This window comes from Alligator mississippiensis, chromosome 3 (genome assembly GCF_030867095.1).
Source record: "Alligator mississippiensis isolate rAllMis1 chromosome 3, rAllMis1, whole genome shotgun sequence".
Lineage (NCBI taxonomy): Eukaryota > Metazoa > Chordata > Crocodylia > Alligatoridae > Alligator > Alligator mississippiensis.
The window spans coordinates 165,590,043-165,607,994 of NC_081826.1; the positions used below are offsets into that span (position 1 = coordinate 165,590,043).

The following is a 17,952-nucleotide window of genomic DNA, read 5'->3' on the forward strand; positions in this document are numbered from 1 at the left end:
TGTGAGACCAAGTGGAGGCTATTCCTGAGGCATGGGCAGTGGAATGCCCTATGGTTATCCCAGGTGTCACCATGGCATGTGAGCGGCCTCTGGAGACCAACTGCAAGGCACTGTGTGGGGGAGGCTCTGGCAGACCCCTTTGCATGACTCCAGCCAGGGAAGCAGAGCAATGCCACATTGGGAAGGGAAGCCAGGCATGAAAGCATCCTCCCCCTTCACTATTAAACTGCATTAAACTATTTAACATTGTGCTTTCCCCCTCCCCACTATTAAATTCTGCAAACCTATCAAACTTTGATTCCTCTTAAAACTCCTGAAACCAAACCTGACCTCTCCTGTGACAACTTCCAGCATTGGTAGTTGAGTACTGGGAGCTTTGGGATGTTGGAGGAATGTGAAATGGGAGTTGGGATGGGAGCCGCAGTGTCAGGGCCGGCTGTGAGGTATGCATGCTAGGATGGAGGGAACGGATGCTCCATACACAGATCACAGCCCAGTACTTGGGCTAGCTGAGAAACAAGTGTTTTTCCCCTCTTGCAGAAAGATGGTTGCTTCAAATCTCCCAACCTATTAAAGGCCCATTCCCCCCCCCAGGCAAGCAAGGAAAATCACAGGTCTCTCATAAAAGGGGCACTCATTTAAAATGGAGAAGTGAGAAAAATACAATCAAAAACTTCACATGAAAAGAAATGTCCAGTTCCCCAGACTCAGGTCTATGGTGTACCTGTGACAGAGGGGTCTGTCAGCACCTGCCAACAGAAGTGGGCTGTGGCATGGACATGTCCAGCGCTCATTGACAGTTGCCTTTTAACTGCTGCTGAGGACTGGGGGGAACTGGAAGCCCAGCAGGTGCATGTGCCCCATGAACCCTGGGGCTGCCTGAGCAGTCTGGAATATTGTGGGCCATTTGGAGAGTGGCCAGGATTGCCTCCAACTTAAAGTTTAGCATAGCCACAAGACAACACAGTCAGCCTCCACAAACACAGGCAGAGCATCTGTTGTCCACCCAGTGGTGTGGGCAGACCTGGGCATTTCTCCTGGCAAGCCACTTAGCTGTCTGTCTGCCTGGACTACTTGATGCCATGATAGACCATGTCCATGCACTCTCTGAAACTCCTCCCACCTCTCCCTGGCCTCAGTGGTCTATGTGATATGGGACCTGATGAGAACAGCATCTTTGCCCAGGTGCAGCTCTCTGTGCCCACCTTACCAAGCACTCGTGGGCATCCTGAGACCTGTAGATGCCAGATCCACCAGCTGCAGATGTCAGCCCTGCAAAGGGAACAAATCAGGCATCCATTGTTTAGCTCCCAACTGTCCAGACAGCATGCAGAACTCCAACAAACGCTGCCAGTTGCAAGGCCATCCAGCCTGCAGGAATTAGTATTTCACCTACTCGCTCAACATGCTAAGCTCACTATCCTTACCCCAGGAATCCAAAGGGGGCCTGCCAGTTAACACCACCCAGTCTAAGCCATGGAAATTAACCCCTGGATCTCTGTTAATACCCAGTCACGCAAGCCAATGTCCTGTGAGGAAGTGAGGCAGCTAGCATTTCATCCTACATACTGTGGTGCGAGTTAACCCAGAATACCTGGAAGTGTGCACTTTGATGGAGGACAAAATAGTTTCTCCTGGGACAAAGGTGGCATCTATTTATAACCTCAGTAGCAACATATTCACCAGTACACTCGCTCCAATACCACCAAGTGTAATCAGCAGGCTGTGGGAGAGGCAGGAGAGAGGTCAAAGAACTCTCTCTCACATTTGCTTGAAAGACCCATTCAACCTGGCCAATGTGACTCTAATAAGCCTGATACCACGACAAAGGCAAGAGCTATTTTATTGCCTTTTGGGAAAACCCACCAGTATTTGCTGTCCATTTACTGGAGGACATGGTGGTCCCAGATGACTATGAATCATGGGAGGGTTGTGCCACCTACAACAGCACTTCAAGGAGGAAGGCTCTGCCCTGGAACATGAGGTCACAACTCATGAGCTATATTAAGCACTATTAGTTATGTTTGCAATAGACTGGCACACAATCACAGCAACCATAGACCTTGGAGTCACCTGACACGTGCCCCAAGAACTGAGGAGCCAAATGATCACCTCCAGCTAGCACCACTCAAGCCCCCCCACCAAACCATTTAGAGGCCCCCCTTCCATGCCATTCATGCATAACAGCAAGCCAGGACAGCAAAAGCTATGTCAACAGGGCCATTGTGTGTGTTCCTTGTCACTGGCAAGGTCCCTGGGGCTGGGAGAAAAGGAACTATGCCAGGAAAGTTTGAACAGGTATGGGTGGGCTGAGAGCCCATTCTGGCAGCCTGGTGACAAGCAGAAGACTGGGGCCAGTCACTTCAGCTCTACAGCCACACTGCAGTTGTAGAGAGATGGGAAGTCCTTGGCCTGGCTCAGCATCATGGTAGTCTTCTGGGTGTGACTCAGTAAAAAACCACAGCCACAGTGAATCCAAGTCACTGTCTGAGTCTGGGAAATTAGGGCTGTCACAAAGCTATGTCATTCAGTGAGAGGATGCAGGACAACCCCTTGTTGCAAGTGCATATTGCTCTGGGCACTCCAGAAACAGCTGATGTCATAGGCCCTCAGAGACTGCTGCCTTAAGACTTTGAGCATCTGCTGCCCATGGCATTTATGCCTGAAGACTGACATTTATGCAGTAACCTTTTTGAAGACCACTCGATTATGGTGGCTGGAACGAGCGCCTCCTGGTTCTCCACCTCTCCAAACGGAAATCATTGTGGGATGCATGGAGAACCATGTGGTCAGTTTGTCTGAAGATAACCACACAGACACTCTCCACAATGTCTTGGGAGAAAGTGAGGCAGACAGAATTTTATGCCACTTACTTCAGTAGGAGTTAACCCAGGATGCTGGACTTGTATATTTGGAAGTGCACACTTTGATGCAGGACAAAATACTTTCTCCTGGGACAAAGGTGATATCTGTTTATAGCCTTAATAGCAACAACATATTCACCAGTACACTTGTTCCAAACAAGTAGTGCAGTTCATTGTACAAAGATTAAAAACCAAACATCAGATTCTAATATAATCATCTTAATGCATCACTCACTCTGTAGAACAAAGAAAAAATAAGGCCCATTAGTTTAACACTGAGGAACAGTTATGCACTACTTATCAGAATAATTGAAGAAGTCCATATTCCCCACTGGACTAAGAACAGTAACGCCCAAGTGTAAGGCCATTGGGCTAACTGCCTCAAAAACGTTATTAGGCAAGATTATTAATTTTGGAAGCTTTTGGACAAAGGAGAGTTAAATTAAAAATTATCCTTCTTGACAGCATTTATGTTAGCATTTACACATCCCTATGGACCAAATGCAAAGCCTTGTGATTTTATAAGTGGGAACCAAACAATAAAAACACAACAAAGGAGACTTTATCAAAGACATTTTGAGAAGGGCATAGGGTCTGGTTGGGCTGGTGATTAATGTGAAAGTTGCTAAAGAAAAAGTGGGATATATACACTGAGCTAGTTCTGTGTAATTGATTTGTTTTTATTTATAAAAATGGTAAACCTGTACTACTTTTCTGCCTGATGAAATATTCCTGAGTTTTAGATCACTGCTGAGGCACAGCAGATCAAACTCTGAAAATGTAGTTATGAAAGTCTTGCAAGTCAGCTTCAACACTGAATGTATTGGTTAGCAGCCTTCACTCATCAATAAATGTTAATCTTCCAGGTCCTTCATTCCTCATCCACCTACGATATCTCTTCCATCGTGGGTCCATGGCCATCTTCTTTTTTAGTTCTTCCTCTTGCTCTTGTTTGTAGACCTGGAAAGGGAAAGAGATAAAAAAAAAAAAAAAACACAACAACTTTAAAGCCCAAGAAAACATAGGCCCTCAAGATGAACCAATGACTACTCTATCCATTAGTCAAACAGTTTATAGACTATTGTTAATTTTAAAAAGGACTCCAGGCTGCATTCCTGGCTGTGAACATGCCATGGTTGCATGCATGCACGTGGCATTTATTGGTGACATTATCAGCCAAAAAAAGCCGATCGCCAATATTAATATTTTTTAATATCGATACCGATCTCATATGGAACTGATATATCGTTGCACACTCCAGTTTCAAAGATATAGGAGAAACTTTTGGATCTCAACTGTACGCTTTTCCTCAGTATCATCGTGAAAAAAGCTACTCCACATGGCAGTATGCCACATGGTTCACTCTTCTATTAACAAACTTTCCCACCCTTCCGAGTCTGTTTTTTTGCCGTTCAGTTTCCAGCACGTGTTCTACCTGAACCTAAACAGGCCAGTTTCCTTGTAGCAACACTTAATTCCAACAGCATACACAGCATTAAACAAACAACATATTAATACTGCCATACAGCAATAAGGAAGTCATATCCTGGATCAGTGAAGATAGAGAATGGCTAAACTGATAGACTGCTGCAAAACAGGAACTTCAACTGATCTGGATAAACATGATTAATTACTGTGAATGATTTATCAGGTCTTTTTCAAGGGCACTTCTCACTGGTGTACTAGATCTAGCTAGCTCCACCACCCTACTATTGTATTCAAGTATACCACAGGATGGCAAAACTGCTTTTTGGCTACAGGATTTCCATCTACTGCCAGCAGTCTCCAGTTTAAGCTGCAATGTCTAGCGCCAAAGTGACTTTTACATACAAACACCATGGTAGGAAATTGTAGTTTTGCATTTAGGAAAGTTCTCTCTTTTGCATTTATCATCACATCATGTCAAAACTACTCGCCTCGTAGTTCTCTCTCATCCACAATTGCCGTTCAAGAAAAGTCTTTTTCTGCTCATCTTCTAAACTGTCAAACTGAGACTGGGACATTTTCATGTATCTACGTATTATGTATAGTTTTTCTTCCTCTCCATACTCTTGACCTTTAATATTGAAACAATAAATCCACCAGCAATACCAGATTATGTATTTACACACGTAAAAAGGAGCCAAGAGGATTTGGAATAGGAGAATGTCATATACTTTAGGTTTCTGGTAGCCGCCTTTTATATCTATTTTATTTTTTATGATGTTTTTGATGATGTCCTCCTCTTCCTTGCGAGTTTCTTCTTTAGACCGCCTATTTTTGCCCTTTTCCTTAGCTCTGTTGAGTAGGCCTTGTTGCCTTGCAATCTCAGTAGCTTGGATGCGATATTTTGGCACTGTGGCTAAATAGTTGATAGCCTCATTGTAGCTACTCCACCAGCTGAAGAACTAGAATATAAAAAGAAAAAGTAACAGATTCTAATTTCCATTTGTAACTTCAGGAAAGAAAGCAAAGGAAAAAACAGAGCTCATTGCCTCCTGGACATTAAGCTACCAGTTAAATACCACCAACGCTAAAAACTGAAAACAGATTACATTTTATACTTTATAATCTAAGTGCTATGGAAATATCTATTTCTCCAAACAGGCAAGGTAGGTAGTAACCCCACTCTACTGCTAAGAAAACAAGATTAGAGGTGAGGTAATTTATTATGGTTAAAGGAAATAAAAAACCATGCCAGCCCTGGAACAGTCATATATGAGGACTGAACTAAGGAAAATGTCCAGCACACCTACAGCCTAGGGAATGACCTGCTGGGTGGCACAGAGGTGGAAAGGGATCTTGGAGTCCTAGTGGACTCCAAGATGAACATGAGCCGGCAGTGTGACGAAGCCATCAGAAAAGCCAATGGCACTTCATCGTGCATCAGCAGATGCATGACGAATAGGTCCAAGGAGGTGATACTTCCCCTCTATAGGGCGCTGGTCAGATCGCAGTTGGAGTACTGCGTGCAATTCTGGGCGCCACACTTCAAGAAGGATGCAGATAACCTGGAGAGGGTCCAGAGAAGGGCAACTCGTATGGTCAAGGGCCTGCAGACCAAGCCCTACGAGGACAGACTAGAGAAACTGGACCTTTTCAGCCTTCGCAAGAGAAGGTTGAGAGGCGACCTTGTGGCTGCCTTTAAGTTCATCACGGGGGCACAGAAGGGAATTGGTGAGTATTTATTCACCAAGGCGCCCCCGGGGGTTACAAGAAACAATGGCCACAAGCTAGCAGAGAGCAGATTTAGACTGGACATTAGGAAGAACTTCTTCACAGTTTGAGTGGCCAGGGTCTGGAACAGGCTCCCAAGGGAGGTGGTGCTCTCCCCTACCCTGGGGGTCTTCAAGAGGAGGTTAGATGAGCATCTAGCTGGGGTCATCTAGACCCAGCACTCTTTCCTGCTTATGCAGGGGGCCGGACTCGATGATCTATTGAGGTCCCTTCCGACCCTAACATCTATGAATCTATGAATAAGGGTTTCCAAATTGCTAAATGAGACTCTACTGCAGGACTCAGAGTCCCTTATTTTCAAGGAAAGTGGAGACAAACTTTTGTTGGCCAGTCAGTCACCAGGTGTGGAGTAAAGTACCACAATGTGTTAGCACTCCTCAGACAGAAGTGCTCTGTACTATGCTTCTTGGGTTTCAGTCCTGGGCTCACTTTTAAGGAGTGCATTTCACAGTGTATGCAAAAAATGTATTTCACTTTACTTTTTTCAGTGAAAAAATTAACAGCTAGTTTACCACAGCACTAAGACAATGTTGGATTAAAATTTTCTTAACTGTGTGTTACATGAAATCATTTTCAAATTGGAGCCTTATCCCGTGGTTTACAGTAGCAACTCCAGCCAGCAACAGAGTGGGAGGGGATAGGTAATGGGGGCAGGGGAGCAGCCAGGCAGGGACAAGCCCGAGCCTGTGACTACCTGCTTATCTCCTCATGTAGCAGAAAGCCCCCTTTTCCTCTTGCCTGCATTTGCTCTCCTCTATTTGGATATGTTTCTCTTTTTCTACCTTTTCTTCCTTCCTCTCTCTTTCACTTTAAGATAAGGAATTGTGTTTTAAAATTTGTGTGTGTGCATTTTGTATCTCCCCTTGTATTTTAGTATTTTTATCTGTGTGTGCACCATGGCATTTGTAGCTTATATTTTATACTCCTCACCTTTCAACTTAATGTGTTTTAGTAAGTTATACATTGTAACAATGTTAACAAGGGCAGGAATCAAACTGTCCTTCTCTGTATCAGGCTGGCCCCTGAAAGAGCAAGTGAATCAGTGATTGAATGTGTAACAAGGTAGCACACAGCAATTACCACCTGGAAGCTGCAGATCAACCAAGGGAAGAACTCAATAGAAGACAATGTAACAACTGGAAAATCTCTAAACTTCACTGATCAAGGGCTAGGAAGCCCTGGCCTGAGTTAATCAACGCCAGGGACCAACTTTTGGGCTGAGTATCTCCAGATCAACTGCTCCCAGAGCCCTATTCAAAATTCATCAACGGACTCCCAAACCTGCACGTACATGCGGATGACCCCTGGGGCTGACAGATGCAGTCCAGTAGCCACTGAAGGGAGGGGGGGGGGGTCCCACGAGGGTCAATGACCCCTGGATTGGGCAAACCTGAAAACTGGGGAGTCACCAAAGTCTGCCAGGGACAGATAAAAGGCAGTGAAAAGTGACCCTCAGTGGCGTCCTCTTGATCTCCAACTCGACCAGACCTGTCCAGCCAGAAGGACCAGCCGGCGACCCCCTTCTGGAAGATGATACCACACTGAAAGAAGCCTCAACGACAGACTCCAGCGCTTATAGGATAGGTATACCTGACTCTGTAGCCTGCTACTGCGTGCGTGTGCATGCGTGTGCGGGGACCAGCCCCAAGGTTTATGATTACAGTGCTTCAATCCGCCTAATAAACTAGAATTTTAAGGATCCCAAGTTGGACATTTGTAGCCAACACTCATACTTCAGGACACCCTGCAAAGGATCTTGCATAACCCCAAAAGAGAATCAGTTCTATACACTGATACTGTATCTTGCTACAAAAATACTACAATAGTTAAGAAAATGCTTCTCTTCTAAGAGAAGAAAAAAATAAAGATAAACTCAACCTATACACCAGTTTTACTAGCATTCAGTGCTTCTTTGATTATATACTTCCATAAGCAACAGGGTCATGACAATGGGGTAATAGAAGAGTCCTTATACCTTATTATGGTATACTGAGATCATTCCTTCCACATACAGACCAGTGATTCTCAACCATGGTGCCAGAAGATAAGCAGTAAAATTAAGCAGATAAGTACAGGCCCAGGCCCATCTGGACTATCCCCCATTCCCAATACCAGGCTCCTTTGCAAGGAAGTAAACACTGTAATCAATACATTCATTTTTGAAATTGGGTGCCACTCAGTTCACAAAAATAATGCAGGATGTCTCAGTGATGAGAAGCGGGATGCAGGGCAGTATAATAGAGGTGCACCGATGCATCAGTCCATATTACATTGGTACTGATAAAAGAAAAATTGACATTATTGGCAATCGGCTTTTTTTGGCTGATGTGGCCAATAGTGTTGCCAAAAAATGCCGTGTGCATGCACATAGCCGCAGCAAGCACCTGGGCACCGCCTACCCCTGCCCTACTCCCTCCCTCACCACATGGGCCCCAATCTGCTCCCTCTGCCCCCAGACTTACCAGCTGGAGCCTGTTCTTCAAGCTACCAGGCTACATATCAGCAACTGGCTCGTTAATAACCAGCCATCGGTATCAGCCCAAAAAATCTTTATTGGCGCACCCCTAGTATATAAACATTTAGGATTTCCATAATCATCCCCCCCCCCCCCACACACACACATTTAAACAACAGTTCAGCAATAATTACAATGGTCTGAAATACAGTCAGTCATTAAGACCATTGTTTCAAATAAACAAAATTCTTCTTAACTGATTCAATCTAACCTTGTCTAACAATCTAGTTCCCATGCCTGGACAGACTCTAAAGCATTTAGCCCTTCATTTCATGAACCATGAAATTAGATTATTTCTAACAGTACAAGATGTTACGTGTTAACTATATAGTACTAAATAGGCTGAGGTCCGAGAGACAGAATTTATCAACTCCAAGATCTAATCTGTTGAATAGATATTCAGTAAAAGATAGCAGACAGCACTTATCCCAAGCAGAAATAATGAAGCCATCTACTCGTGCAGTTAAATGAAAAACCACAAGATGCAACAGTGGCAGTTAGGGAAGTAAAAATAGGAGGCAGTATCTTTTAGTTTAGAAATCCAAGAGGAAGTATAAATGTATTTTACCTGAAACACAGAGATAGCACATACTGTAAGCAGAATTACTATTCTGACGTCCACTTTAGGTGCCAGCCTCCTGCTATAGTAGTGATAATAATGGCGGTAATACTCTTCAGGGTGATCCAACATGTAGTCATAATCCTTACGTGTTTCTTCATCCTGCAGAATAACAACTTTTTAAGGTTCAGATCCTTTCAGATTTAGTCACTGTTACCTTGACCATTTCAGAAAACAGTCCTGTAGCCAATTAATTTACCAAATTCACACCCGAGGTGTAAACCTGATCAACCACAGTACTGTTACACTATTCACAGCAATGAATGGTATAACATAACAACAGGGTCAGAACATTTTTGCAGAGTCCAGTGGGACCTTATTATGGCATACTGAGCCCCACCACCCGAATTAGCACAAATAAATCATAAAGAGATATTTCGCTAAAATTTTTCCACCCCCAGTCCAACTATCTAGAATGCTACCTAAAACAATAGCGTTAAAACAGAAGAACTCTTCTTAAATTGACAGTGTCCCCTGAGGTGTGCACTAAATGTGGAGTCTAGAAAATATTCACTTTCTTTACAACAGGAGATAGGGATTCCAGGATAACATACAGGGAAGATTATATGCCCTTTAAATACTTAGTTCTTTAATTCTTCCTTTAGCAAGAGTTCTTCCTTAATTTTGTACCTGACCACCTTAAAAACTTTTCAAATAAACACTATTAAATTCATGTAGTGATATATTGACTATCTATCTGAGGATGAATAAATGGTGGGAGTTTTCTGAAGTTTTAACTGAAAGGCAGTCTTTTAGTATTTACAAAACCATAGAAACTAATCTGAATGTGGTCAGTTTTATCTATCTAGTTTTGAAAGCCAAGCAGAACTGGCTGTGGATAATAATGGGAGGAGGAAACCCTCTAAAAACATGGAGAAGACTATTGTGTATCATACAAGCTGCTGACAAGCCCTGAGCTGCATGACTTCAGTGGGAAAACAGACCACTTCCAAAAGGATTAAGCTACCTTCTGCTGCTCAAAAAAAAAAAAAAAGTTCTTGGTTGAATTACTTACTAGAACAGGCTTCCACAGATAAATCATTCAGTTCATGCTTGCTTACTTGGACATCCTACTGAATAGTCTGCAGTGTCAAAATTGCCTGTATTTATTTTTGACAAAATTCAGTTTTAATGACAGCTAAAAATGATACTTCCATTTTCCTCTCCTATTTACAAGGTTTGGGAGTCCTGTCCCATTCCCACTCCCTCCTCCTCACCCCTTCTCCTCCCAGATTTTGCAACTGTTTGGGCTGAGATTTATTTTAGTTAATATTTCTTTCTAAAAAGGGGGATTTAAAAATTTGAAGAAAACTGACCTATTTGAACAACTATTAGAGGACAAGCTATTAAATATATTACAGCTAACAAAGCTGAAAAAAATAAAATTTTCATTTTTCTTTAATTTTATGAAACAAGGAACTACGTTAAACAATGTTAAATGCACAAGGATCAGGAAATTTGAGTTACAATTTTTGTGGGAACTATCCCATTGTAGGCCAAGCACTGACATTTCATTAAGCTCGTTATATGAGCATGCACACTATACAGCAAAGAGCCACTAACTAGGAACTGCAACAGAAACAGAATACTTCTTCACCAATGTTTTTCCCACAAACTTATAAACCCCTGGAAGGGTCCCTGCAGTACCCTGGGGTCCCACAGCACCCCAGGTGAGAATCGCTTGTCTAGAGAAAAAAAGAAACAGAGAGGGATTCCACTTCCAGGTGCACACAGATGAATCACTTGTTAAGAAACAGACTACATGCACAAATATAGCACAGGACCAACGAATGCAAAAAAACCATGCCCTAAAGCAGAGGTGGGCAATTATTGGGGCCCAAGGGCCACATGGGAAGTTTTGATAAGCTGTCATGGGCCAGGTCAGCACTTCACCAGCAACTCACCAAAACTACCTATGGGTCTGTGGGTGGTCAGGAATGGGAGGGACAGGCAAGGCTGGAATCATAGGACTGGGCTGCGCAGTAGTGATAGCTCTGGGCCAGGGCTCAGGCCTGGGCCTACCCCCTACATACCCCTGGCCTCTGGTGAGGGGAGTGTGTGGGGGGAAAGAGGGGCATGTGCATGTGTGTAGGTAGGGGGCTGCCTGGGTGCTGGTCCCCAGAAGCCTACTATGGGGGGAGGGGCAGGCTGGGGGCACATGCAGCAGAGTTTGCCCAGGCACTGAGGTCTGCAGTGCCTCCACAGCACTCTGCATGGGGCTGACCTCCACTAATTTGCACTGGGGCAGTCTTCTGGTGCCCACAGCCTGGTTGGGTGCTGCTCTGCTCCCAATCTTGCCACTGCCGCATCACGCCTTTCTGGGTGAGCAGCTTCAGCCGGATGGCTCCTGTCCAGGCATGCAGAGCTCCAGCTCCAGGAAGGTTGCTCGGAACTGAAGCCCTGCACGCTGGGGCCGGAACTGCCCAGCTGAAGCTGCTCACTCGGAGCAGCATGGCTTGGCAAAGCCAAGATCAGGAACAGGAGCTGTCATTAGAGGCAGGGAGCACAGAGTAGCACCCAGCTGCAGCTGCACCAGGAACAGCCCCCCCAGAAGCTGCATATGCTGGCAAGCGCTGGTGGGAGCCTGGCACAGGTGCCCTGGCACAAGTGGATGGGACTTGGCCCATGCAGTTGCAGGCCAGGTTAGCACACCCATCACGCCTCCCCACAACACAACAACTCACCAAAACTCCCTATGTGGGATGGAGCCATGGGCAGGGAGCAGTGTTTGGGAGTGGGACAGGCAGGCGGGGCTGGGATAAAAGGGCAGGGAAGCGGGGTGGTGACAACATGGGGCCAGGGCCCAAGGCAGAGCTACGATCCACTTCCCTCATGCCCCTGTGACCAAAACGGGTTCCACAGGCAGGGGCATGCAAGGAGTGCATAGCAGCTCCGTCCTGGGCCCCGGCCCCACTCTGTCACCACCCCATGATCCTGGGGCTTCCATGGAGACTGGGCAGAAGCTGTGCGGGCAGGGCACACAGCCAGGCAAGGGCCGGGCCAGAGCCGTGATCCGCTCCTTGTACACCCCTATCCACAGAACCCACGCCTGGCGCAGCTCTGCACTGTCACTGCCCAAGATCCCAGGGTCTCCCCAGTCCTGCTCACCTGTCATGCTCCCGGATGCCACTCCCTGTTGGCCCATGGTCTCATGCCAGCCACCCAGCTGCACACTCTGCCCGTGTGGGTCCCACCCTGGCAGCGGGTGTGGAATGATGGGCCAAAGCACCCAGGCAGCAGGACTGGGCCTGGCAGGGGCAGCCGGAAGAAGCCACTACTGCAAGGAAACAGAACCCAGCTGCCATGCTGCCCTGGCCCTGCTGTGTACATGCCATCGCCCCTCACACCTGGGCCAGGCAAAAAGAAAAAAAAATCCCTCCACAGGCTGTATTTTGCCCACCCTGTACTAGAGGAATAGTGATAGTGTGCCTCATAGTCTACCTCCTTCCTCTACAGTGAGGAGAAAGCCTTGCAAAGGAAGAAGAAAGGATGCTTGGGGCTGTGCTTCTAGGGGCTTCTTTTATAAGTGGCTCTTGGAAGTCCAAGACAGTCATTTATTCATAGACCTGTGGGAAAATGGGATTAGAAGGAACCTCAAAAGGTACATTTGTAATGTCTTCCCTGTCCCTGCAGATGAAGAGAGAAATGCATTGCTTGCCTCCCATCTGACAACCATTATCACATTCTTCCAGATTTTCCTTCTTGACTAAATAATGCCAGCTCTCCCAACCTTGCCTTGGAGATCACATTTTCTAGACTTTTACTCACAGCTGCACTCTGTCCAATTTCTCCAGCCTTCCCTTAAGTGTGGGGCCCAAACCCAGGCCCAGCGCACCAGGTGAACAGGCTAGCAGAAATGCTTTCTGCAACTTGCCTGCAGCGCCCTAAGTGCTGCCAAGACACCACAGACTTTTCTTCACTACTAGAGCACCTGGCCACACATGCTCAGCCTGTGGCCACCCCCCTGGTCCTTTTCTGCAGGCTACAGTGAGCTAGCACTGCCTGTGGACTTGACTTCCAGTGGCAGCTCCAAAGCACCAGTGTCCACCCAACTCCAGCTTCACTTGCCCCCTCCAGCCCTGCCTGCTCCCCATGCCCGCACCCCCCCAGCAAGACACTGGGCTCCCCCCGCAGCCAGGACAGTGGGATGGGAGGGGCCCAGCCAGGGCCTATGCACCCTCCCCTGCCCCCATACCCCAGGCAGAAGCTTGGCCTCTGGACAGAACCACCTCCGCGGAGGGGGGGGGGGGACGGCGCGCGGGCAGGGGTGTCACACATGGCTCCCCCCCCGGACGGAACCACCTCAGCAGGCAGGGGAGGGAGGATTCACATATGGCCCCCCAGAAGGAACCAATTCAGCAGGCGGGGGAAGGGGGGAACACGTGGTCCTCCGCAGACGGAGCCACCCCGGCGGGGGGGGGGGGGCCCCACACACGACCCCCCGGAGGGAAGAGCCGGCACCGCCTTGTCTTGCCCCGCCCCGCGTGCCCCGCGTCCCGTCGGTGTCTCTTACCGGGGCGGCTGCGGCCGGGGCGGCGGTCCCGCTCGCTCACCTTGAGGGTCTCGTAGGCGGTGGCGACAAGCAGGAAGGTCTCATGCGCCGCGTCCGGGTCCTGGGCGCTGCCGTGCTGCCGGTCGGGGTGGTAGCGTCGGGCCAGCTGCCGGTAGGCCCGCGCGATCTCCGCCTTGCTAGCCTCGCGGCTCACCCCCAGCACGTCGTAGCAGACGTGCTGCCCGCAGTACAGGCCCTCCACCAGCGCCCGCGCCGGCCGCGGGACCAGCGCCACGGCCAGCAGCAGCACCAAGAGCCGCGCGGCGCCCGCCGCCATGGCGCCCGCCTGCAGCCATGCGCCGCCGCCCTGCGCGCATGCGCCGCCGCCAGCACAGGGCAGGGCCCGAGCAGCGAGACGTGGCTGCCGCTGAAGGGCGGAAACGGCCGCGCCGGGGGCGGGGCCAAGAGGCGTAGGAGGCGGGACTTAGAGGGAGAGGGGCATGGCCACAGGAGTTAATGAGGGGGCGGGGCCAAAGAGCCGAGGAGAGCTGGGGGCGGAACGCGTCGTGTGGGGCGGGGCGTAGGGGACAGGGGCGTAGCCAGAAGAATAGACGGCGGCGGTGGGCAGGGCGAGCTGTGGTGGGGCGGAGCCAAAGGAAGTAGCGTCATAAGGGGTGGGGCAGGCCCGTGCTGCTGCGGGGCGCGGTGTGGTGTTAGCGACAGGTATGAAGTGGTCGAAGTGTCTGATCGTTTTTGAGGCCATTCATTGATGCAAAACCCAGGTCACTCTCAGGGACTCTGAACTGACTTCTGGGTTTGCTGTCAGCACTTTCTTATGACTGCTTGCCTCGAAATGAAGAAATACATACATGAATAAAATACAGAGAATAAATAAAGACAGAATTTTTTTTTATTTAAATTTTCCATATTCCAAGTCAAATTAGCCAAAACAAATTCCAAATCCACAAGTCAGTCCAGAACCACAAGTGGCCCTTCTACAGGCAAACATCCTCCACGCCCATCTGGGGCTTCAGATATTTCCAAATCCTTTGGCGGGCATCCTAATTGCCCGAGGCTTGGCATGCGGATGCTCCCGAGTTTTGCTTGCCCCCAGCCATAAGGCCACAGGAGCAAGCCAGGGAGGAGTGTCCCCTTTCCATAAAGTGGGCATAAAGCAAGACCTTCCCACTCCAGCAGCTAAGTGGGAGGTTTATTATACATTACCTTAGCAGGTTAACTATCCCTGTGCCAGGAGAGCGGTCGTCCTCAGGTGCAACTGGGAAGACCGCCTCAGTGGTCATGGTGTTTCCCTCGCCAGGCAAGCATAGGACTACAGCACGCTTGATCTGAGCCAAAAGTTTGGGGTTTTTTGGTAGAAATATATGTCTATATATATATATGAGGTTATATATATCTACACTCTGGAGTATCACTACACAAAAAAGCCTTAACCTGTTACAAAAAACACATCCACGCAGCCCACACACCTGTACAAAGGCCCGCTGGCCACCCAGACCCATTACAACATCTGCATCACGCGCTACACACACAAGCAACTTCTGGTCTCTCAGCCAAGCAACCCTTTTCTTTCATCCCCGCCCTGCTTGCAGGGCCACATATTCAGTTCTCCTGTCGCCCGTGTTGTTGTTCCTCCAGCTCCCGCTGGACAACCCGCTGCTGCTGTCACTGTCGCTATCCTCGGTTCCACTTGTCTCATCCTCTTCCTCCCTGTCACTGCCCCCTTCTCCACTAGGGGGAAGTTGGAAGTCCTGTGCCACGTCTCTGTGCCAGCCAGGTGGCTTAGGCTGCGTCCTCTTCATCCTCCACTACTGATTTCTGGTAGTAGGTCTGGAGTTTGCTCAGAGCCCTTTTCGCACAGCCTACTACCTCTGTGTCTGTGTGCCTGTACAACAGGAGGTTCCTGGCTTTCCACAAGACGTTCCTGACGCAGGATACAAACTTGTCGAAATGGGGCAACAGGTTCCCCTGGTGTTTGGCGAGGTGCCTGTACAGCGCCATTTCTCTGGTTAACTGGTTGATGCCAGTCACCGCTTCACAGAGCTGCTTCATCCTTTTCCATACCTCTTTGGCGCAGGTGCAGAGTCAGAGCAGGTGGTTGATCGTCTCGGTAGCTCCATGGCAGTTGAGCCACGGGCAGCTGGGTCTTCCCAGGTGATCCTCTCTATGTCTCTGGGCCCTCGCTGGTAGGGCTCAGTGGGATTTTAGCCAGTTCAGGCCCTTGTGATCTTTGCACAGGTCCTTCTGGTCGATGAGCTCCCACATGGTACGTGTCACCCGGGAGCAGGTCCACAGGCAACGTGGTGTCCCTCAGCCTCACTGTCTCCTGGATCTTCTTGTGGTTGCTTATGGTTGTGGGGCCTGCACTCTGCAGGCCGTACAAGTTGCGGCACTGGTTTAGGATCTCGTAGAACCACAGCGAGCCCATGATCCATGGTTAGAAATAAATAACTAAGAAGAATGAAGAAATAAAGAAATGCTTCAATTTTGATGGTCCAATTCTCACTCATTCACTGGCAACTTATAGGGAGTGTCATAAAGTAAATAAGAAGAGGCTTATTTGCATGCTGATTTGCATATTTTTTCAGCGTACAATCTTTTTCAACAAATACAATTTTGAGCTTTAAGCAATACAATAATTTCATATTTAAGACCTGGCAATGCTGGCTCCCAGGTGAACTTGCTGCGGGGCTGCTTGTCTCAGGAGGAGTCCTGGTGTGCTTGCTGCTTGAGGGTTGTTTCTGCTGTGCCCCCAGCACTTCCTAGCTGCAGCCTGTTAGAAACATGCTGTGGGAGCCTCCCAGGCTGGTCATCCCTGCCTTTGAGAAGCGGGTAGCTGTGTTAACTTGAAGCCAGGCATGGGGCAGGGCCAGGCAGCCCTTGACAGACCAGCCGGTTTAGTGAGGCCTGAGCTTTCCTAGGCAGCCACCCAGTGGCGTACCTATGGGCAGGGGGCGGTAGCGGGCCATGGCCCCCGGCATAGGGCTGGGGGGCGGGCCAGCCAGCTGTGAAACTGGAAGCAGGGCAGGGGCAGCCGCATGGAGAAGCACTTCTGGTTTCTGGTGGTTCTGTCTGCCAACCCCGGGTCTGTGCTGGGGGGGGGGCACAAATGTAAGCATTGCTCTTGGGCACTGGAGACCCTCTGTACATCAGTACGTCACTGCAGCCACCTGCTTTGCCAGAGGCTACCTCATGATAATTCATAGATTCATACATGTTAGGGTCGGAAGGTACCTCAATAGATCATTGAGTCCGACCCCCTGCATAGGCAGGAAAGAGTGCTGGGTCTAGATGACCCCAGCCAGATGCCTATCTAACCTCCTCTTGAAGACCCCCAGGGTAGGGGAGAGCACCACCTCCCTTGGGAGCCCATTCCAGATTTTGGCCACTCTAACTGTGAAGTTCCTCCTAATGTCCAGTCTAAATCTGCTCTCTGCTAGCTTATGGCCATTATTTCTTGTGACCCCCTGGGGCACCTTGGTCAGTAGAGCCTCACCAATTCCCTTCTGCGCCCCCATGATGAATTTATAGGCAGCCACAAGGTCGTCTCTCAACCTTCTCTTGCGGAAGCTGAAGAGGTCCAGGTGCCCTAGTCTCTCCTCGTAGGGCTTGGTCTGCAAGCCCTTAACCATACGAGTGGCCCTTCTCTAGACCCTCTCCAGGTTATCCACATCCCTCTTGAAGTGTGGCGCCCAAAATTGCACGCCGTATTCCAACTGCGGTCTGACCAGCACCTGATAGAGGGGCAGTATCACCGCCTTGGCTCTATTTGTCATGCCCCTGCTGATGCATGATAAAATGCAGTTAGCTTTTCTGATGACTTCATCACACTGACGACTCATATTCATCTTGGAGTCCACTAGGACTCCAAGATCCCTTTCCGCTTCCGTGCCACCAAGCAGGTCATTTCCTAGGTAGTAGGTGTGCTGGACATTTTTCCTCCCTAGGTGCAGCACTTTGCATTTCTCCTTGTTAAATTGCATTCTATTGTTTTCTGCCCATTTGTCCAACCTGTCCAGGTCTGCCTGTAGTTGTTCCCTGCCCTCCGGTGTGTCCACTTCTCCCCACAGTTTATATCATCCGAAAACTTGGACAGAATACACTTCACTCCCTTGTCCAAGTCACTGATGAAGACACTGAAGAGTATCGGTCCAAGGACTGAGCCCTGCGGGACCCCACTGCCCATTCCGTTCCAGGTCGATACTGACCCATCCACCACCACTGTCTG

The 17,952-nt window shown here is 48.6% G+C and overlaps 1 protein-coding gene across 1 annotated transcript; it reads right to left on the reverse strand.

Annotated features, from left to right (window-relative positions):
* Window positions 1-2,957: 2,957 nt before the first annotated feature.
* On the reverse strand, window positions 2,958-14,078 carry DNAJC25 (DnaJ heat shock protein family (Hsp40) member C25). Its single transcript, XM_014596328.3, has 4 exons — window positions 13,768-14,078; window positions 9,164-9,316; window positions 4,781-5,251; window positions 2,958-3,824 (listed from the first exon to the last, which is right to left on the reverse strand). Exons 1-4 carry the CDS (start codon window positions 14,041-14,043, stop codon window positions 3,702-3,704), a joined length of 1,023 nt encoding a protein of 340 aa, XP_014451814.1. The 5' UTR covers window positions 14,044-14,078; the 3' UTR covers window positions 2,958-3,701.
* Between the last annotated feature and the right edge of the window lie 3,874 nt (window positions 14,079-17,952).

What these genes read in the sequence shown, in the direction of transcription:
- DNAJC25 (XM_014596328.3), bottom strand. Translation starts at nt 14,043, where the DNA reads ATGGCGGCGGGCGCCGCGCGGCTCTTGGTGCTGCTGCTGGCCGTGGCG. An exon ending in CCGCCTACGAGACCCTCAAG is followed by an intron (nt 9,317 to 13,767) that starts GTGAGCGAGCGG and finishes GTTATTCTGCAG; the next exon opens with GATGAAGAAACACGTAAGGA. An exon ending in GTGCTATCTCTGTGTTTCAG is followed by an intron (nt 5,252 to 9,163) that starts GTAAAATACATT and finishes TTTATATTCTAG; the next exon opens with TTCTTCAGCTGGTGGAGTAG.